At 54.7% G+C, this 20,925-nt stretch overlaps 2 protein-coding genes across 3 annotated transcripts in view; one reads left to right on the top strand and one right to left on the bottom strand.

Annotated features, from left to right (window-relative positions):
• Window positions 1-742: 742 nt before the first annotated feature.
• Window positions 743-15,771, top strand: MAP4K1 (mitogen-activated protein kinase kinase kinase kinase 1). The gene is made up of 31 exons (XM_065899281.1): window positions 743-913; window positions 1,083-1,140; window positions 1,253-1,343; window positions 2,077-2,141; window positions 3,633-3,688; window positions 3,779-3,826; window positions 3,983-4,025; window positions 4,115-4,187; window positions 4,649-4,780; window positions 5,208-5,270; window positions 5,381-5,462; window positions 6,092-6,208; window positions 6,427-6,505; window positions 6,982-7,040; window positions 7,121-7,164; window positions 7,242-7,286; window positions 8,015-8,057; window positions 8,495-8,657; window positions 8,750-8,832; window positions 9,224-9,308; window positions 10,336-10,412; window positions 10,503-10,563; window positions 11,336-11,444; window positions 11,533-11,591; window positions 11,730-11,833; window positions 12,358-12,532; window positions 12,817-12,879; window positions 13,081-13,170; window positions 13,255-13,325; window positions 13,906-13,961; window positions 15,597-15,771. The coding sequence occupies exons 1-31, from the start codon at window positions 815-817 to the stop codon at window positions 15,664-15,666; spliced, it is 2,463 nt and encodes an 820-aa protein (XP_065755353.1). The 5' UTR covers window positions 743-814; the 3' UTR covers window positions 15,667-15,771.
• Window positions 15,772-15,878: 107 nt separating this feature from the next.
• Window positions 15,879-20,925, bottom strand: part of RYR1 (ryanodine receptor 1) — a 117,694-nt gene continuing 112,647 nt past the window's right edge. For both annotated transcript variants that reach the window (XM_065899310.1, XM_065899309.1), the window contains 9 exons: window positions 20,382-20,512; window positions 20,220-20,280; window positions 19,688-19,834; window positions 19,089-19,223; window positions 17,160-17,316; window positions 16,678-16,742; window positions 16,487-16,587; window positions 16,258-16,309; window positions 15,879-16,110 (listed from right to left, as the gene is read on the bottom strand). In XM_065899310.1, the coding sequence (XP_065755382.1) occupies window positions 16,015-16,110; window positions 16,258-16,309; window positions 16,487-16,587; window positions 16,678-16,742; window positions 17,160-17,316; window positions 19,089-19,223; window positions 19,688-19,834; window positions 20,220-20,280; window positions 20,382-20,512 (945 nt within the window). In that variant the 3' untranslated portion in view covers window positions 15,879-16,014. The remainder of the gene's footprint in view (window positions 16,111-16,257; window positions 16,310-16,486; window positions 16,588-16,677; window positions 16,743-17,159; window positions 17,317-19,088; window positions 19,224-19,687; window positions 19,835-20,219; window positions 20,281-20,381; window positions 20,513-20,925) is intronic.

Here is a 20,925-nt window from a genome sequence, read left to right on the forward strand (position 1 = left end):
TCTCTGAGGTCCCCTTTTGGCCCAGGCCTCGGCCCCTGAGGCAGGATCTTGAGCTCCTCGCACTCCATTCTAACGCCGGGGGTTGCGGCCCGCAAAGCCGTTGTTGTCTGCCCGGCAGGGGCGGGGTGAGGGGGTTCCTGGACCCCTCCGGCTCGTTTTGTGGGTGAAAGCGAGTGCCCCGTGTGTGCCGTCATGAGATGTGTGAACAGATTCTGCACACTGCAGGCATGGATACACATGCATGTGTCACTTATGTATATGCTCTGGGTACATCCACATATGTGCACACGGATATCCAGGCATTTGCATGTCGACTGGTCTTCGCACCGCACAGGTTACCACTAAGTGCATGTATGTGCCCCCGGTGAGCAGTGATATACATTGCATGGCCGTCTCTGTGCAGACCTGCCATCTCTGAGTTGTGGCCCAGCACTCAAGCACTCAGCAGAGGTTCAGCTGTAGTTTTTAGCCGCTGCCCAGAACGGGGGAGGGAGTGTTAGGGCACCCCTCCAGGTCACAATTAAGATAGTTTGCATCTGGTTTACATGCAGCCCAGAGCCCTGGAAGTGGAGGGGGTGTCCCCTGGGTCCCAAGGCAAGCTGCCCCTCACAGGCTCTTAGGGCCCAGGGGACAGGGGGTGGAGCCGGCTGCACAGCTCTGTGCTGGGGCAGGAAGCGAGAGTGGGGAGGGGGGAGGCCACAGCCGGCGGAGGCAAGGCGGGTGCAGGGCGTGTGGGGAGGGAGGGAGGTGACAGCACTCCGAGCCCTGAGGCCCTGCTGGCCACTGGGCGCAGGCCCAGCTCCGGGCCCCAGGAATGGACCTCGTGGACCCTGACATCTTTAATAGGGATCCCCGGGACCACTATGACCTGCTACAGCGGCTGGGTGGTGGCACCTATGGGGAAGTCTTCAAGGTGAGGAACCCCCTCATTCTCCGTCACCCTCAAACCGGTGACCTTTGGGGTGAGGCCCAAGAAGGGAAGGGGATGTGAGAGGGTCCCAGTCCTTGGCTTTGGTTCAGGGATGCTGAGAAGGAACTCAGGCGAATGGAGCCCTCCTGACTGCCAACTTCCCCTTTACAAGGCTCGAGACAAGGTGACGGGGGACCTGGTGGCGTTGAAGATGGTGAAGATGGAGCCTGGTGAGGAGAGGACCTCAGGAGCTTCTTCCCCACATGCCCACCTCCTGGGACACTGGGATCTCCCCCATACTCCCTCCCTGTAGCAGCCTTTTCTCTCTGTCCCTCCTTGCAGACGATGATGTTTCCACACTTCAGAAGGAAATCCTCATCTTGAAAACTTGTCGGCACCCCAACATCGTTGCCTACCATGGGAGTTATCTCTGGTGATGAGCCTCAGACCTGCCCTGACACCCAGCCCAGCCCCTACCTGCGAGCTCCCATTCCTGACCAGGGTACCCCCTAACCTGACCTCTAATCCTGGACCCCCATTTTTAACTGGGGCACTCCTAACTTGATCCCCAGCCCAAAGTCCCACTTTTTTGACCAGAGCACCCCCAAATCTAATCTCCAATAAATAACTCCCATTTCTGACTAGGGGTCCACCAAACTGACCCCTTCAGAGTAACCAAACCTGAAACCAAGTCCCCTAAAACTAATCTTTCATCATCTTGCCCTTCGGGTCCCCTAGTTTCACTTTCATTTCCTTTAATACGAACCCCTAAATTCCCTGACCCCCAGATTAAGATCCCAGATGCCCCAATAATGTCCTCTGTCCCCCAGACCTAGTATCCTAGCTCCTCTGTCCCCTCCGAACTTCCACAACCTGTGAGGTCTCTACCCTGTCTCCTAGGTTAGCATGGGACGACAGAGGATGCCATGGGTCAGGAGCCCAAAGACCTAGGTTCCACTCCAGTTAACCCTAAACATATATTTCCTCTCTGAGCCTCAACTTCCCCATCTATAAAATGGGATGCTCTCACTGTAGTGGGCAATAGAGAGATGACAGCTCTTACATTAAAGTTCTTGTTGAACTAGAATAAGATGGGCAGTGAGCCAGGAGGTATCCTATAATCATTTATTACTGCTGTTATTAGTATTGCTTTTGAACTGTTATAGGCTGCAGAAGCTCTGGATCTGCATGGAATTCTGTGGGGCTGGTTCTCTCCAGGACATCTACCAAGGTGAGAGGAAGGGCACGGGGATCCAGGTAGCCCAATTCCCCCCAATTCGCCTGTCCTGTCTCTCTGCCTTTGTGTCTCCTGGGACTGTCTTTACGGTCCATATTTCACACAGTAAGCCAGCCCCTCCTCTGGGCCTGGCCTGGCCTGTATGATGCTGGGGATACTGTGGTGACCGAGTGGGCACCGAACCCTGTCCTCCAGGACCTGAGAGTCCAGCCCCAGTCTTTCTGCATGCAATGATCCCCTCTACTTCCCCCGCCCCATCTTCCCCGTGTCTGCATTTTCTCACCAAGGTGTATTCATGCGTTTGAGTATTTCTGCATTTCTGGCTCGTCCTCAGTGCCCACATGTTCATTTAATAGTGAATGCATTTCTGATTCTCTTAGTCTGCTTTTCACTCTCTTGGAGCATTGGAGGGTGTGGGTGGGGTGGGCCTCTGATCACTTCGAGATTTCTCTTGCGCACCTCTATCTTCGACCATCTCCCGGTCTCGCTCCGGCCTCACACCTCAAATGCCAGGAAGGAAGGACTTCATTAAGAAGTCCTCAGAGGGGGAAACTGAGGCCCACAGAGAGGAAGTGACTCACCCTGCCAGCCCGTCAGACATGGTCCCTAACCCCTCTGCCTACTGTCTCTCTCTAGTGTATCCTCTTCACCCCTTTGTGTCTCTCTTTCTCACCATGTCTGTTTTCCCACTTTTTGCTCTCTGACCATGTCTTTCTTTCTCTGCCTCAATTTGGGTCTGTTCCTGATTCTCTTTCTCTCTGTCTCCCTCCCTGTCTCTCTCTGCCTTTCCTCATTTTACAAAGTGACATCACCCCCTGCTCAGAGCCCTTCCATACCTTCCAGTTCCCTCCAAAGCCAAGCCCAAATTTCTCATCACAGCCGGCAAGTCTGACCCCCACTGGCACACCCCAAGCGGACACACCTCATCTCCGCTCCATCCACTTTACTGCTTTCCAGACACACCAGGCGCTCTCCTGCCTCCGGGCCTTTGCACTTGCTGCTCCCATCTTCACCCCCGTCACCTTCTCAGGGATGATCACCCTGTGTAAAATGTCATACCCCTTCCCACACATATTTCCTGTTGTCTTTTCTTGCTTTATTTTCCTTCTTACTATTTATTAGCATCTCACGTACTGTATATCTTACCTGTTTATCTTGTTTACTGTCCATCTCCCCCACCGGAATGTTCTCTCCATGAGGGCAGGGATCTCTGCCTCTTTTGTCCACAGCTGTATCCCCGGTGCCTGCCACGGTGGCTGGCACACAGTAGACACATGGTAAATATCTGTTGAACGAATCTCTCTCCCTCCGGCCTCTGGTTCCCTGCATCGCTGCCCCTCTCTCTGTTGCTGACCACCCCTTTGCCTCCTCCCCCTACTTGTCCCATCCTGTTTCCCCCTCCCTATGTGGCACCCTCTCAGCTGGTGTGGGTGGCGGCCAGGGGCCTGGCACGCACCCAACACCGCACCGGGGTGACCTTTGCAGTGACAGGCCCCCTGTCAGAGCTCCAGATCAGCTATGTCTGCCGGGAAGTGCTCCAGGTGAGGAGATGCTCTGTGGGCTTGGGTAGGGGCAGGACCCTGCTCCAGCCCCCGGACACTTACAGCCCCCGTGTCCACCCTCCTCCCCAGGGACTGGCCTATCTCCACTCACAGAAGAAGATACACCGGGACATCAAGGTGGTCTAGGGGCAGAAAGGTGGCCTTGGTGGGTGGGGAGCCCAGGATATGGGAGTGGTGCTTGGAGGGCTCGGGGTGGTGTGGGACCAGGGAGTGGCGGCAGCATTTGACTTGGGGGGTATCTCTGACAGCCTCTAATTGCCCCCTCTTCCCCAGGGAGCCAACATCCTCATCAATGATGCTGGGGAGGTCAGACTGGGTGAGTGTGGCTGGTGGGGCTCTGGAGGGGGACTGGCTGGGGGCCCAAGGGGACAGGAGAGGTCACTATATCTCTCCCTCTGCCTCCAGCTGACTTTGGTATCTCGGCCCAGATCGGGGCAACGCTGGCTCGACGCCTCTCTTTCATTGGGACACCCTACTGGTGAGGGGTGCCTGGCTGGCAGCTGGGGGTGGTACAGGGGGCAGCAGCTTTTCCCAGCCTGGATCTCTGGGAATTTCCATCCTGGCTTTTTGCTCTGCCTCTACCTTGTTCTGTTGAATGTTCTGTCTTCTCTTGGGCTCCCTTTTGAGTTTTTCATTTACCTAGGGCTCTCTGTGCCCCCTCCACCTGTTCCTCTCAGTGTTTGTGTTGATTTTTATCCTGATCTCTCTGTCTTTCCATATCTGTCCACGTTTGCCTCCCTCTCTCTCTCTCTGTCTCTGTCTCTCTGCCTTTACCTCGCTCTGTCTTTATGTCTGTCTCTCTCCATCTTTATGTTTCTCTCTGCATCTGTCTCTCTGTATGCCCCGTTCTCCTTGTCTCTCTCCTACCCCCGCCCCCCACAAAAGTCTCCCCTCGTCCTCCTGTGTCAGCCCTGGCTCTCTGAGGGTCTCTGCCCCCAGGATGGCTCCAGAGGTGGCGGCCGTGGCCCTGAAGGGGGGATACAATGAGCTGTGTGACATCTGGTCCCTGGGCGTCACAGCCATCGAATTAGCCGAGCTACAACCACCGCTCTTTGACGTGCACCCTCTCAGGTAGGCAGATGTGGGCATGTCCCCCTAGTCCCAGAGACCCCACTCAACTCTGACCCTGGACATCAGCCCCCAACCTGCTTCCCCACCACGAGACCCCCTACAGGAGACACCCCCTTGCTCTGAGCTCCATCCGAGACCCTCAGGCTCCCCTGAGCCCAGAAAGCCTTTTCTCCAGCCCTCCACACCAGGAGCCCCCGACACGGGGAGCGCCATCTCGAGGCTCCCTGTGAGACTGCAGGAGCTCTGTAATGCGATAAGCAGTATCCCCTAGAAGTGGCATCCCATGCCTTGTAAATCCTAACCCTCGTTCTCATTCTGTCCCCCACTTGGCTCTCTGCTGATCTTAGTGCTATCGGGATTCCCTTGAGCCACGAGGTCTGACCTCCGCTGGAAAGTCTGATTCCCATATTCTGTCCTACTCTTACAGAGTTCTCTTCCTCATGACCAAGAGTGGCTACCAGCCCCCAAGGCTAAAGGAAAAAGGGAAATGGTAGGAGAGGTTGATGGGAAGGAGGGAGAGGGAGGGTGGAGCCAGGGGCGATGGTCTGATGGGAAGGTCTCTGGTGCCCTCACTGCAGAACTTGCCTTCTTCCTCCCAAGGTCGGCTGCCTTCCACAACTTTGTCAAAGTCACCCTCACTAAGAGCCCCAAGAAACGACCCGGCGCCACCAAGATGCTCACTGTAAACCTCCCCTCCCAGAGAAGCCTTCCCAGACTCACCCCCGGAATCCCCCAGGGCCTCCCACAGCTCCCTAGAACGTGGATCATTTCATTCCACAGAACCCCCATGGCCCTTTCAAAGTCCCTAGTCCCTCCGAATTCCCCAGGGATCCCCAAGACTCTGCAAATTGTATCCCAGACCTTTTTCCAAGATACGCTGAGTTCTTAAAACTCACAAATGCCCAAGGGCTTCAGGACCCATTCCTGAGTGTGCTTTGGAATTCCAGGGGAACTCGAGTCCCCTCTAAGACACCTTTGGAATTCTCCAGCTACCCTATTTTTTCTCTTTTCCTTTTTGGCCACGATGCGTGCATGTGGGATCTTATTTCCTTGAGTAGCGATCGGGCCCGTGCCCCCTGTAGTGGAAGCGGGGACTCTTAACCGCTGGACCGCCAGGGAAGTCCCCTACCCTAAGTTTATCTAATCCCGTCAGACTCCTCAGAATCCCCCAGGTCCCCAGCGTTCCCTGCGTCTTCCTCTGTTGGCGACTTCCCCACCAGATTCCCTTAGATGGGTTCTCCAGCCCCTCGTCCCAACCCTCTCTCTCCAGCCCAGCCCTCTGTCTGCTGACACCCTCCTCCCCTCCCCCAGCATCAACTGGTGTCCCAGCCTGGGCTAAACAGAGGCCTGATCGTAGATCTTCTTGACAAACTGAGGAACCCAGGGAAGGGGGCCCCTGTTGGCGAGATTGAAGATGAGGAGCCTGAGGTGAGGGACCCGCCCCCCCACTTCGCTCACGCTGTTCCCCTGCCTGGAGCACCCCCTTGCTGCCCGTCTTAGAAGGAAAAAAGCCAGTGAGGATGGGGAGCTTGGCGCAGGGCTGGAGGCACAGAGGTTATGGGAGGACCAAGGGCTCCAAGCTGGGCCCACAGGGTGGTGAGGGCTGCTAGAGGGCATGGTCCTGATGCAGCCACCGCTCTGCCCAGCTCCCCCCCGCCATCCCTCGGCGGATCAGATCCACCCATCGCTCCAGCTCTCTGGGGATCCCAGACGCGGATTGCTGTCGTGAGTAGAGAATCCCTACGTCCGGGGACACCTGACCCTATAAGCCAAGAGATGCCCCCTCATCAGATGGCCAGAGGCCCCAGAGAACCCCCATCACCATCTGACCCCACAGGAGACCCCAGAGAAAACCTCATCACCACCTGATCTACAAAGTGACTCTAGAGACCCCTACCTCTCTGTCCTGCAGACAGACCCCCTGAGACTTCCCACAACCACCAGGACTCCCAGAGACCTCAGAAATCTTTGTCTGATCCTTGGTACCCAGGTGGAACCTCAAAACAAACACTCTGTAACCATTCTGAGCCCCCCAGCTCTCTGATCTCAAACCCTGACCCCCAAATGAGACCCCTGTAAACCAAGATCCCTCCCCTGTAGCGACAGCTCCAGTCCTAAGACCCTGATCCCAGACCCCACCCCCAATTCTACTCTTTTTGTTCCCAAATCCACGTCCCCAGCTCACTGTGTGTTACCCGCAGGGCGGCACATGGAGTTCAGGAAGCTCAGAGGCATGGAGTCCAGACCCACAGCCGACACGGTGAGATGCCTCCCCTGCCGCCCAGCCGCCCCCCCCCTTCCCTCCCACTGGGCCACTGCTGACCCTTTACTATCCCGCAGGCTCGCTTACAGCCCCCTGGAGACTTCAAGAGCAGCAGTCCTAGGTCAGGGACCCTCAGGGTGGGAGGCAGGCTGGGCTACATGTGGGGACCACCCGAGGCTCACACCTGTCCCTCCTCAGGAGGCACCTGTCGGAGTCTGATGATGACTACGACGACGTGGACATGTAAGACAGCTCCACAGGCCCCCACCCAGCTCCCACCTTCCTACGACCCCGCCTTCCTTCCACCCCGACCCCAGCCTCAGCCCCTGCTTTCCTTCTACCACTCAGCGCTGACCCCTGACCCCTGACTGGACCCTCAATGCCCCCACCTTCCTTCACGCCGGACCCCTGACCCTCAACCCCACCCCAACTCAACCCTGGGCCCCCTGCTACATCTCAGTCCCCGGCTCCGGCCAGAGGTTGCTCCCACCCCCAGATCTCAACTGCAGTCCTGACCCTCAACCCCCGGCCCTCATCTTTCTTCATCTCACCCAGCCTCAGGCTGAACCTTTCCCCCATGTCAGGGCCTCAGCCCCAGCAGTCGGCCCAGGCCCCCATCTCCCTCAGCCCCAGGCCTGTGTCAGCCTCAGGGCCCACCCGTCCATCCCACACGTCTTGTCTGTCATGGGCTCACAGGCAGCGCGCCCGGCACCAAGTGAGAACCTGACCCCCAGGAGCTCACGTGATCTGTGTTCCTAGGCGGGCGTGAAGATGCAGAGACTTGACGCATTGTCAGCACTCGATATCCAAGAGTTGCTGTTCCTGTTGACATGGTTATCAGTCCTTTAGCCCTCGGCCCCAGCACAGACCGCGTCGCCCTCTGAGCCTCCTGAGCTCAGACCTCTGGCCCCAACCCTCCCCAGTGCTTGTTCCCCACACCCACACCTGCTTACCCCATCATTGTGTTCCAGCCCCACCCCTGCAGAAGACACACCTCCTCCGCTGCCCCCCAAGGTAAGGCCCTGGGTCAGAGCTGGGGGCCACGGGGCCAGGAGACCAGAGTCCATAGATGCTGGGATACTGAGCCCTCTAGGGCTGGAGTCTGGGATGCCGGGTCCTTTGAATTCTGGGAAGACTGGGACGATAAGCACATTGGGATCTGGAAGTAGTAACCCCGACCCTAGGGGTGGGACTCAGAATATTTAGCCCGATGGACACTGGTCAGTAGCTGGTCCTTGGAAACGCCTGCTGCACCCAGCACTCACCCTTTAGTTGCTGGCATGTGTCGATGTTGGGCGTGGGTTAGAGGGGAAGGCTGGAGTGGTGGTCGGACATCACGGGGAAGGTCAGAGCCATGACCTACTGTCAGTTCTGGTGGAGGCAGATTGAAGGGCGCCCTCTCTCTCAGATCATCTAATGTATTCCCCCACCGTCCTTCTCTCTCTCCAAAGCCCAAGTTCCGTTCTCCATCGGACGAGGGTCCTGGGGAAACTGGGGATGAGGGACAGCTGAGCCCGGGGGTGCTGGTCCGATGTGCCAGTGGGCCTCCCCCACGCACCCCACATCTTGGGCCTCCCCCAGCCACGCGAAGCCCCCACCTAACTGCCCACTCAGGTGACAGGGCAGGCTGGGGTGGGAGGTGGGCGGAGGTGGGGTGTGGCAGGGTTAGGGGGGTTTGGGGGCTGATTTTCCCCACCCCATCTCAGAACCCTCACTCTGGAACCCAGCCCCCTGGGAGCCTGACCAGCCCCCACTGTTGCCCCCCAAGAAGGAAAAGATGAAGAGAAAGGTGAGGCCAGCCGTGCTGAGGACTCACACCTCTGGATGGGGCTGGGGATGCATGGTGGGAGTGGGGGGATTGGGCTGGGAAGACTAATAATATAACAGGTGACATACGTTGAGCAGTTCCTCTGTGCCAGACACTGATCTCGTGTCTTTACAAGGTGTATACCTTCACAGAAAGAGGTAGATGTCGTAGAGATAGGTGTTATCCCCCATTTCAAACTGGGGAAACTGAGGCACAGAGAGGTAAGTAGCTTTCCAAGGTATAAACCTTTGAGGAAGCAGAGGCAGGATTTGAACCTTGGCACTCTTGCTTCCAAATCTTAACCACCACGCCTTCCTGTCCCCTCCTCCCTTTTGCTGGATCTGCTGTTGCCCCGCCCCCATGGCCCACCCAGGGATGTGCCCTTCTTGTAAAGTTATTCAATGGCTGCCCCCTCCGGATCCACAGCACGGCAGCCTGGACGCACCCCTCCACCAAGGGTGAGCATTCAGGAGGGTCATGGAGAATGTGGTGGGGACGGGGAGGGCCCTTAATGGAAGGCACAAAGGCAGGGACAGGGGAGGGGAGGGACTGGCAGAGCTGAGGCAGGGGCACAGCCAGGAGTTACAGGTGGAGTTGAGGGATCAAAGATGGGTAGAGTGAAGATGGGTTTGAGAGTGAAGACTAGGAAAATTAGAGTTTGGAGGCCGGGAGTGTCAGATATGGGACTTCCCCAGGGGTCCAGTGGTTAAGACTCTGCTCTTCCACCGCAGGGGGCAGGGGTTTGATCCCTGGTCGGGGAACTAAGGTCCCACATGCTGTGCGGTGTGGCCAAAATAAAAAATAAACAAATTTTTAAAAAGGAGTGTCAGATATAGCAGAAAGGTCAGAGTTTGGGGTACAAGATCCAGGACAGTTGGACCCCATTAACCTCGGTTGTAGGTTAATGGTAGAGAGACTGGGATCAGGATTTGGGGGCCAGGAGTTTTGGGGATTAGAATGTAGCAGAAGGGGAGAGAGTTTGGGGATCAAAGATGTGGAGACAAGGTCAGTGAGGGATACATGTTAAGGAAACAGTATTAGAGTTTTCGGGGTCACACTGGACAGAAAAAGCCATATGGAGGGCTGTCTGAATTTGAGGATCAGTGTTGAGATAGGATTAGCATTCAGGGACCAGAACTGGGGAGAAAGAGGGAAAGAATTTAGAGGGCTATTCGGGGAGTCACATCTAATGTTGGGGGCAGAATTGAGGGGACAGAGGGTCAGGACTTGCGAGTCAGGGATGGAAGAACCACCAGAACCAGTGGTGGTCAGAGGCTGGTGAGAGTGAGATCAGCTCAGGGGAACTGGTCAGGGTTTGAGTTCAGATTTGGGGAAACAGAGGCCGGAAGTGTCAGTTTGGAGGGAGAGCAGAGAATTGAGGGTCAGGGCTGGCGAACAGAGTACCAGTGTTTGGGGCCATAGGGGGTTCTGGGAAGTCCCCCACTATGAGGCAGGTCCCAGCATCCTCATGTCTGTGCTCCCCAGACCAGCACCTGCTCCTGGGGGCCGAGGAAGGCATTTTCATCCTGAACCGAAATGATCAGGAGGCCACACTGGAGATGGTGAGGGGCAGCACCTAGGATGGGCCAAGGGTGGGGGCTGGAGTTGGGGTTGCTGGGGTCTTACAGGAGCCATCTCCCCTTCCTCTGCAGCTTTTTTCTAGCCGGACTACCTGGGTATACTCTATCAACAATGTCCTCATGTCTCTCTCAGGTCTGGTTATGGCTGGGTGGGAGGGTGGGGAGTCAGAACTTAAGGAGTCAAGGGGTTGGGAGACAGCTGGGCATGGCTGAAAAAAAAAAATTAGGCTCCCCCTTCACAGAGCCTACAGTTCAAATTCCAGCCACTTTTCCACTGTGGGACTTGGGGCAAGAGACTTCTCCCTGAGCCTCAGTTTCCCCATCTGTAAAATGGGGCTCACAGTAGTGCCCACCTCTCAAGTCAGTTTTGAGGTAATTTCCACAAGAAGTCAGTCTTTACATTTCTTTGATGTTCAGATGACAGTTAGTACTTGTTCCATGCTTTACTAAAATAGAGCGAGCAGGTTGTAGATTAAAATTATGTGTCATTGTTTTATAAACACTTTGTGTAAAAGAATTTCTAATTTATGAGGAGACCCCAAGCCAAAAGTTTGTGATGACAGACTTTTGCAGAATTTGTAGATATGTTTTTTCTTAAATTTTGTAATGTGTGTAACTTCATCTGACTGGTTAAGTGTCCATCATTTGTCATGTGGCTACAAGCACCATGAGGGTAGGGAACGTAATTATTTTACTCACCATTAATGGTTCACCAGAGCCAAGCACAGTGCCTGGCCTACAGTGGGCATTTAAAATATGTTGCATGAAAAATGAGTAAATAAAGGTGCTTGAGACTGGAGGGGTTGGGCATTTTAAAGGGATGGGGCCAAGTGATGGGATAGGGAAAAGGTGGGAGTGTGCAGTGTCCTATAACTGCCTGCTTCCCCTACATACACACACTGCAGGAAAGACCCCCCACCTGTATTCTCATAGCATCTTGGGCCTACTGGAACGGAAAGAGGCCAGAACAGGAAGCCCCATCGCTCACATTAGCCCCCACCGGCTACTGGCAAGGTACCAGCCCGCAGTGGCACCTCTGACCCCTCTAAGATGCCTCATTTCTGCCGTCCCTCCCCTCATTCACGCCTCCCTTCTTCTGCAGGAAGAACATGGTCTCCACTAAGATCCAGGACACCAAAGGCTGCCGGGCGTGCTGTGTGGGTGAGAGAAAACCCCATGGGTGTGCAGAGAGGGGGCGGGACCAGGGACGGGACTTGGACTCCCTCTCGATCCGAGAGGATTGCAGAGTTAAGGCAGGGTGAACAGAGCCCGGGGAAAGATGTATCCTTACCTCCACAGCAGAGGGCGCGAGCTCCGGGGGCCCGTTCCTGTGTGGGGCATTGGAGACATCCGTGGTCCTGCTTCAGTGGTACCAGCCCATGAACAAGTTCCTGCTGGTCCGGGTAGGGAGCCTGCAGACGCTGGGGACTTTGTCAGATTGGGTGGCCAGGGCCATCCACTCTACGCTTCTGTTGAGAGCTCCACGAATCCGGCCTTCCACCCGAGGCCCCGCCCCAATCTCCCCAAGGCCCCGCCCACCTGGAGGCTCCTCACTGATCTCTCAGCTCCGCTCCTCACCCCTGGCCTAATTATTCTTCAGGCCCTATGCCCCTCCCCCCACCTCTAAGGAGACCCCATTCAGGTTCTTTGAGTCTCTAAGGAGACTTTGCTGCCTTTGGGGCCACAGCCCCCGGGGGCCCTGCCTCTCTGTCGCCAAGGCGGCACGCCCCAAAACGGAAGCCACGCCCACTCTGAGGGCACATCCGTCAATTTCTAAGCCCTCTGAGGCTTCACCCCCTAAAGTTTCTTGGCAGGGGAATACTTAGGAAATACTTCGGAAGCCCCACGCCCACTGTCCTCCAAGACACCGCCCCCTCTCAGGCCCCGGCCCAAGCCTTCTCTGAGCCCCTCCCTGCGCGTTCCGCAGCAGGTGCTGTTCCCGCTACCTACGCCTCTGCCGGTGTTTGCACTGCTGACCGGTCCAGGCTCCGAGCTGCCCGCCGTGTGCATCGGCGTGAGCACCGGGCGGCCTGCGAAGTCGGTGCTCTTCCACACCGTGCGCTTCGGCGCGCTCTCCTGCTGGCTGGGCGAGATGAGCACAGGTGCAGGCTCTGGGAGGGGTGGGGCTTATCAGTTTGGGAGGGTTGGGTCTGGGTGGCTGGGCGGTGCTTAGCCTGAGGCGTAATTGAGAAAGGGGTTGAAACGAGAGGGGACGGGAGAACATTGGGTATATATAATTGGTGAGATTGATGATAGGGGACTGGGGAACTCTATGATGGGCGAGCTTTAGCCCTTTTGCTTGGGAATGGAGAGGGTGCCTAGCCCGCTTGCTTGGGAAAGGCGAAGTGAGGTGGAATTGGTCCTTGAACCCCCGCCTCTCAAGCAGAGCACAAGGGACCAGTACAGGTGACTCAGGTCGAGGAAGACAAGGTGATGGTGTTGATGGACGGTAAGAACCTTCCTCCCTCCCTTTCCCCCACTATTCCTAGATCTCCGAACCCCAGAACCTGTACCTCTCTCAGAAACGCTGAGCCCCTCCAGTCCTTGTCCATCCTGCTTTGCTTCTCACGCTGAATTTATTGTCTGGTCCCTCCATAAGCTTCTAAGTCCCGCTTGCTGCTCTTAAAGACCCTGCTCTACCTCCTTCTAGGGTCTCTGAAGCTGGTGACCCCAGAGGGGGCCCCAGTCAGGGGGCTTCGAACTCCAGAGATCCCCATGACTGAAGCAGTGGAGGCCGTGGGTATGTGCCGGGATGATAGGGTCCGGGGTCCAGGTTGGAGGCTTAAGGGAAAGCCAAGGGTAACAGGCACTGCTTTCCTCCCAGCTATGGTCGGGGGTCGGCTCCAGGCCTTCTGGAAGCATGGAGTGCAGGTGTGGGCTCTAGGCTCGGACCAGGTAAGCTCCTCCATCCCAGCCCCCGCAACCCAGCCCCTCCCATGTCAGTCATCTCATTCATCAGATGGACTGGGAGAACTGAGTCAGGGTGTGAAGTCCTGGAGGAGAAGCTTTCTCTAGGCTCAGTTCAGACGGGTCCCCTTCTCTACCCCAGTGTCGCTTAGGTCCAGACCTCATCCAGGGTCACTGTAGAGATATGTGGGTTAAGAGCATGGCCCAGACTGCCTGGGTTGGAATCCAGCTGAATGACCTTAGGCAAATGACTTAATCTTCCTGTGCCTCACTTTTCTCATCCGGAAAATGGAGTGAAAAATGGTGCTTACCTCACAGAACACCATGTGTCAGGCTCTGCCCTTACAGTTTTGTATTTTACTTCATCTTCGTGATTGCCTATCAGGTAGGTACTATGATTTCAAAGGTTAGTACTCCGAGGTGCAGAGAGGTTAAGTAACTCGCCTGACGTCACACAGCTGATGAGCGGTGTTAGCAAGAATGATTATTTCTGGACCTGAGGAGTTCAGAGACCTCGTCCCCTGCTCTCTTTAAAGGAGAGACACTGACACAGCACCTTTTCCCCCAGCTGCTGCAGGAGCTGAGAGACCCCACCCTCACCTTCCGTCTGCTTGGCTCCCCCAGGTATGAACTCGGGAACAGGGGGCTTCTGATGTGGAGAGGGCATCTGGAGGTATCCCCAGCCACCTGTATCTGTGGCCTGGACATCCTCTCACCTGGTCTTCCTGCTTCCATCTCTGCCCCCTATAGTCCATTCCCCACACAGCAGCCAAAGTGGAATTTTCATTTTTTAATTTTTATCGTAAATTTTTATTTTGACATAATTTTAGACTCTCAGAGAAGTTGCAAAAATAAATTTAAAAATTGTGTATCCCCTTCACCCAGATTCCCCATATATTATGTTTTAGCCACATTTGCTTTATTCTTCCCTTTCATATATGTATAATTTTTTTTCTATTTGCATGTGAATTGCAGACGTGATGCCAATTTACCCCGAAATACTTCAGTGTATGTTTCCTGAATGAAGGCCAGGACATACTCTTACAAACCACAATACAGCTGTCAAAATCAAGAAAATAACAGTGAAATATCACTACCTTCTAATTCACACGCGTTGTTCCAATGATGCTCTTGTTCTTCATAACCAAAAAATAATACTATTTTTCTTGTCCAGAATGTAATCCAGGATGATGGGCTGCATTTTGGAGTAATGTTTCTTTAGTCTTGAGCCTAGGACAATTCTTCAGACTTTCCTGGCTTTTCATAACCTTGACACTTTTGAAGAGTACAGGAAATTTGTTTTACAGAATGTCCCTCAACTGGGTTTGAGGTTTCCAGGTTAAGAGTTTGGGGCAGGAATACCACAGAAATGATGATGTGTCCTTTCACTGCATCAGATCAGGAAGCACATGTTTTGTCCCATTACTGGTGATGTTATCTTTTTTTTCTTTCTTTATTTTTGGCTGTGTTGGGTTTTCGTTGCTGCGCGCAGGCTTTCTCTAGTTGCGGCGAGTGGGGGCTACTCTTGGTTGCACTGCGTGGGCCTCTCATTGCGGTGGCTTCTCTTGTTGCGGAGCACGGGCTCTAGTAGTTGTGGTGCATGGGCTCAGTAGTGTGGCTCACGGCCTCTAGAGCGCAGGCTCAGTAGTTGTGGCACACGGGCTTAGTTGCTCCATGGCATGTGGGATCTTCCCGGACCAGGGCTCGAACCTGTGTCCTCTGCATTGGCAGGAGGATTCTTAACCACTGTGCCACCAGGGAAGCCCAGAGAGGTCTTTTAAAATCCAGATCTGATTGTGTCACTCTCCACCTGCTTAAATCCTTCCCGTGACCTCAGGATAAATACCAAATCCTGGTCATAGCTCACAAACCATGACTTCTGCAGTCAAACCCCAGGCTCTCTCCCACCTCAAGGCCTTTGCACAGGCTGTTCTCTCTGCCCAGAACACTCTTCCCTGCCTTTTCACCAAGTTCCCTCCTGAGCCTCTTTCAGGCTCCACCATCCATTCTTTGGGGGCACCCTGGCTGACCCCTTGGGCTAGGTTTCCCTGTCATGTGCCTCATGCTTCTTGGCATTCATCTGATTCACTGATTCATGTTGGTCTCCTGCTCTAGATTGAGCTCCCCGAGGGCAGGGGCCATGTGTGCTCATTCACTGCTATAGCCCAGCACCGTGCTGGCAAAGACTCTATAAACGCCTCTGCAGATGAAGGAATGAACAAATGCATGAATGAACTGACTTCTCTCTTCCTTCCCCAGGCCTGTGGTGGTGGAGACACGCCCAGCAGATGATCCTACTGCCCCCAGCAACCTCTACATCCAGGAATGAGTCCCTGACGGGGTGTTAGGAACCAGTCCCCACACCTCCCTCCCCGGCGGACACACATTAGTGATCACGACATGCCCCTGTCTCTGAATAAACATGACTTCAGTCTCTGCTGCTGTCTTGGTTTTCTTGGGTTGGCGGGGGAGAGGAGGGCAGAATTCCTGTATGCCCACCTACCCCCCAATGTCAACAATCCAGCACAATGATGTCAGGGGCGTAGCACAGACTTTATTTTGCCAGTACATGGTCACCCTCCCCCAGCTGCCTTGCGGGGAGGGATTTGGGGGCTAAGGGTCTTGCTGTGAGAATAAGGACCTTCGAGGTGGGGGTGAAGGGCCAGCTGGGGGTGTCTCAGCTAAGCTGGTCCTCATACTGCTTGCGGAAACAATCGCCAGCCGGGAAGAAATCCCAACATCTCTCTTGGTACATCTTCCAGACGTAAGACTCCTAGGGGTGGGGGATGGGGAAGGGTTGGTTGGTCACACCTTCAAATGCTTCATATTGATGTGAGCTTTTTACTGTCACCTGCTGATGGACCTTATATTAAAATTCACCATGTCTCTGCCCACTGTCGTCCCATTAACACACCCTTACCTGACCCGTGTGTTCGGTCTCGTCCTTGTTTATCAGATACATCAGGAAAAACCTGGGGATGGGAGGCAGCGGTAGACAGGTCGCAATCACCCTTACTTGCTCCTGATTGGCTGGCTGGGAATCCACCCACATGGACACCATCCCCCCTCCCCTAACTGGCCAGTATCTCGGCCTGGCTGGCGGCAGCCACGCCCCCACCCTCCTGATTGGCCAGTGGGCCCACACTCACATGTAATTGGCCAGGTTGTGCTCCTCTAGTGTGTGAGTCTCGAACCCATGCGGTGTTGAATCAAAGTAATCGCTGCCGATACCACAGATGAAGCACTTGGTCTGTGCATGGCAGGAGACATCAGAGTCAAGGCCCATTCAACCCCCCAGGGTCCCATGATCCCTCTGGGTCGCCCCCCAGATGTGACCTACCTCCATATCTTCCTTCACTTGCTCTTGTTGGTCTCGGAGCTCACCAAAAGCGTCAATGATCAGACCTGGGGTGGCAGGGCGCAAGTCAGTGCCCAACCTCTGACCGAGTTCAGACTCCCTCCTCTTCTGGCTACCTACCTCTGAGTCCTGCCTCCCACCCTCATCCCCCTAATCACACCCTGTTTCCTAAAAATAATAATACCCAGCATTTATTGAGCACTTATCATGAGCCAGACATTTACCACCTATGAATTGATTGAATTCTCACAACAACCCGATGAGGCTAGTATAATTAAACCCCCCCATTTTACAGATGGAGAAACTGAGGCTCAGAGTGGTGACTTGCCCAAAGTCTCACAGTAGGGAGAGGCAGAGCCAGGATATGAATCCAGGCTGATGTGATCCTGGGCCTGCACTCTTAAATGAGCTAGTCTGCCTCTGGGCACAGAGCCCCCACTCCCACACCCCCGACAAGCACTGACCCTGGATGATGGCCAACAGGATGACGATGACAAAGAAGAAGAAGGTGATGTCGAAGACCACCCGGTACAGCTCGTATTCATCGCCTGCTGGGTCCTCAATCTCGTCCCCAATACCCCCACCAGCTCGGACACCCACATACATGTGAAACAGGTAACACTGCGGGGGCAGGGTGAGAAGCACATTAGTCATGCATTCAATCATTCGACATTCACCCACTACCTACAGGGCCCTGGGCTAGTTGCAGCAGGGCACACATGGCAATGACTGAGACAGCCCTGAACCTTCCTCTCACAGGGCTCACAAACTTGGCATCAGACAATGACAGCCCAGAAATGATCAGGGCTGTGACAGGGAGGGCTCAGGGCCAGGACAGTGAAAGCACAGTGTAATCAGGGGTGAGATGGGGGAAGCACAGGAAGCGTTGAAGCTTTGAAAGCCTGACCCAGCCTGCGGTGATGGGGCAAGGCTTCCTAGAAGAGGGGACATGTGTGAGCTGGAACGTGAAGAAAATGTTAGGTGGGAGAGAGAGTTCCAGGCAGAGAAAACCACATGTGCTTCATCACCATTTGGGGAGGAAAGAATGCATCTTGCTCTTGTGAGGAACTGAAAGAGGTTCAGTGAAGCTGGAAAATAGAGTTCCTGTGGGCAAGAGCAGGGAGATAAATGAGGTCCAGCCAATGGTAATGGAGGGCTTCCTGTAGGAGGCAGCATTTAAGTTGAAGGTGAAGCATCAAGTGAAGGGGTGTGTGTACATAGGGCCAGGGAAGGGAGGAAGAGAGAATGTCAGATGCAAAGGGCTTGGGTTGGGAGGAAACACATGATCTTAGGGGAACTGAAGGCGGACCAGGCAGCCAGAGAGCAAAAAGCAAGAAGGACTCTGGTTAGACTCAGGCCAGGCTGGTTTTTCCCTGGCTTTGTAAGCCATGGTGAAGGAATCGGGAAACCACAAGAAGGTTCTGAGCAGAGGGAGGGACGTGGTCTGCCTGGCACTTGGGAAAGACTTTACACTGTTCTTTCTGTGTCCCTGGGAAGTGAGAGAACCCAGTTCTCTTGGGTAAGAGCTAAGACCAGTGACTGATGGGAACAAGGCTGAGTGGCAAGACCAGGTCTGGTGGGGCCTCAAATGTCAGCCTGAGTGGATCCTGCGAGCACAGTGCCAGATTACAGGCCATCTCTGAGATAAAGCCCTGGGATGATTCTTTCCACTGTGGCCCATGCCTATAGTAGGTTAAACTTAATTTGGGGGGAATTCCCTAGCGGTCCAGTGGTTAGGACTCTGCGGTTTCACTGCCGAGGGTCTAGGTTCGATCCCTGGTCAGGGAACTAAGATCCTACAAGCCGTGCGGTAAGGGCAAAAAAAAAAAAAAAAATGGAGTTTAGAAAAAAAAACAACAACTCAGTTTGGGTTATGACCACCACTCCTAGAATAGAAGAGAAAATAAAAACACGGATAGCATGCTTTGGGTGACACTCTTCGTTATAATGATGATAGTAGCTCACATCTATGGAATCCTTAATACCTGCCAGGCACTATTCTAAGACTTTTAAATCTTAGATGATCAGGGAGCATCACTGAGTCCTAAAAGCAACCCGAAGATGTAGGCACTGTTATTATACACCCATTTCACAGGTGAGGACACCAGAGGATGGAGAGGTTGAGCAGCCAACCCCAAATCACATGGCTTGTAAGTCAGGCACCATGCCTGAGAACCCTTCCGATAAGGATAGCTTGAAAAACTCAAGTACTATTACAACAGTGGCTACCATTTATTGAGCATTGTTCTAAGTACCTCACAAGTGTCAGCTCACTGAACCCTCACAGTAAGTCTACAGGTAGGTTCTATTACTAACCCCCTTTACAGATGGGAAAACTAAGGGTCAGGGATGGTCAGTAGCTTGTTCCAAGAGTGTTGGGGGGAGGGGCTTACCGTCATCATGTCGTCACACTTCATATCAGGCTCGTCCTCATCCTCACTCTTGTTGTAGAACTTGCGGAAGAAGTTGAAGGCCACCACGGTGTACAGGTAGACCACCACCGCCAGGAGGCCCACGGTCATCACCAGCTGGGGACGGGCAATGGGCTGGTCAGCTCTGCTCTGGGCTTGCCCCTCCCCCATGCCCAGCCTTCTCTATCCTTTTTTTTTTTTTTAAATATTTATTTACTTATTTGGCTGCGCTGGGTCTTAGTTGCAGCACGCGGGCTCTATAGTTGAGGCATGTGTGATCTTTAGTTGCAGCATGTGGGATCTAGTTCCCTGACCAGAGACCAAACTCAGGCCCCCTGCACGGGGAGCGCAGAGCCTTAACTGCTGGACCACCAGGGAAGTCCCCAGCCTTCTCTATCCTTGCCCCAGTTCGGCCCAGGTGGCCTTCCCCCTGGGGTCTCACCACCCACACCCGCCCTGGCTCAGCCCGCCCAGCCTTGCCCCTCCTCACCCTACCTGCCCAGCCCTCACCCTCCACCCCTCATCAGACTGCCAGACTCGTCCCTCCAGGCTCACTGCCCTCAGATAGGTCCCCTCCACACCTGTTTCCCATTGTGGGTGACAGAGGAGAGGATGGTGCGCAATGTCTTGACCCCCATGGCAATGTCCAGGAGGTGGGCGGCAAAGAAGAAGTTGTTGTAGTGACCCAGGAGCGACATCACCATGTACCAGCCCAGATACAGGAAAGACTGTGGGCACACAGAGCCGGGGTCAGCGTGCGTTCATGAGGGTCAAGGAGTACTCTGGGCACCAGGGAACAGTTGAGAGTGTTGGGCACGCTCTGGGGGTCAGGGGGCCATCTCTGGCTAGGGATTATTTGAAGGATCAGGAACAACTCTAAAACAACGGAGCACTCTGGGTGGGAAGCCATTCTGCAGGGAGTTGGGGAACCCTCCACAGAAGGACATAGTCTGGGAATTCAAGAGTGTTCTGGGTGGTAAGGAGCCTTGGGCGGGTCAGAGGTGCACAGGGGTCAGGAGTCAGCCCCTGGTCAGGGATACCTGGGGTGGGGCACCCGACACCCTCGGGCCCTTCTCCTGCAGGCCCCTCCCCCCCCCACAGGGCCCCCCTCACATTGTCTGTGAAGATGACCCCAAACTTCCAGATCTGGTACTTGATATCGATGGACATGAGCCTGTAGGGTGGAGGGAAGAGGGATGGCCAGATGCTGGGGGGTCAGACCCTGGCCACCTCCCCTGCCTGTCCCAGGCCTGTGCAGGGTCACCCCTGGCTCACCAGGTGAGCAGCCCCGGTGGTGGTTCAGGCTTGCGCTCATTGTGGGCTGTGATCTCCAGCGTGGCCAGATCCATGCCCAGGAGCTCGGCGATCCGCTCCCTCCCAAAGATGTCCCCGTGCTTGTCCAAGACCTACGCAGGGGAGCATAGGGCCGTGTAGACACAACTAGGGTGGGGAAGGTCATAGCCTGCATGGTTGGGGGTGTCTGGGGACACTCTGAACTTTGTGTGAGAGATTGGGGGTGCATTTTTCTGGGGAGAAGGGCCAGAGCTTTCTTCAGATCCTCAGGGGGAAGGTCCCAAAGTGATAAAGGTCCAGTTTACTCAGTAGCCAAATTAATTGGGATAATTTATTATTATTAGGCAGGTAGGCAAGGAATCCTATATAACTGGCGTCCCCAACCCATCGTCTATGAATTCATCTCCTCCCACTCACCCCCTCACTCACTCTGCTCCAGCCACACTGGCCTCCTCACAGCTCCTCAAATATACCAGGCACATTCCTCCCCCAGGACCTTTGCACTGGCCGTTCCCCCTGCCCAGGA

This window comes from Phocoena phocoena, chromosome 20 (assembly GCF_963924675.1).
Source record: "Phocoena phocoena chromosome 20, mPhoPho1.1, whole genome shotgun sequence".
Lineage (NCBI taxonomy): Eukaryota > Metazoa > Chordata > Mammalia > Artiodactyla > Phocoenidae > Phocoena > Phocoena phocoena.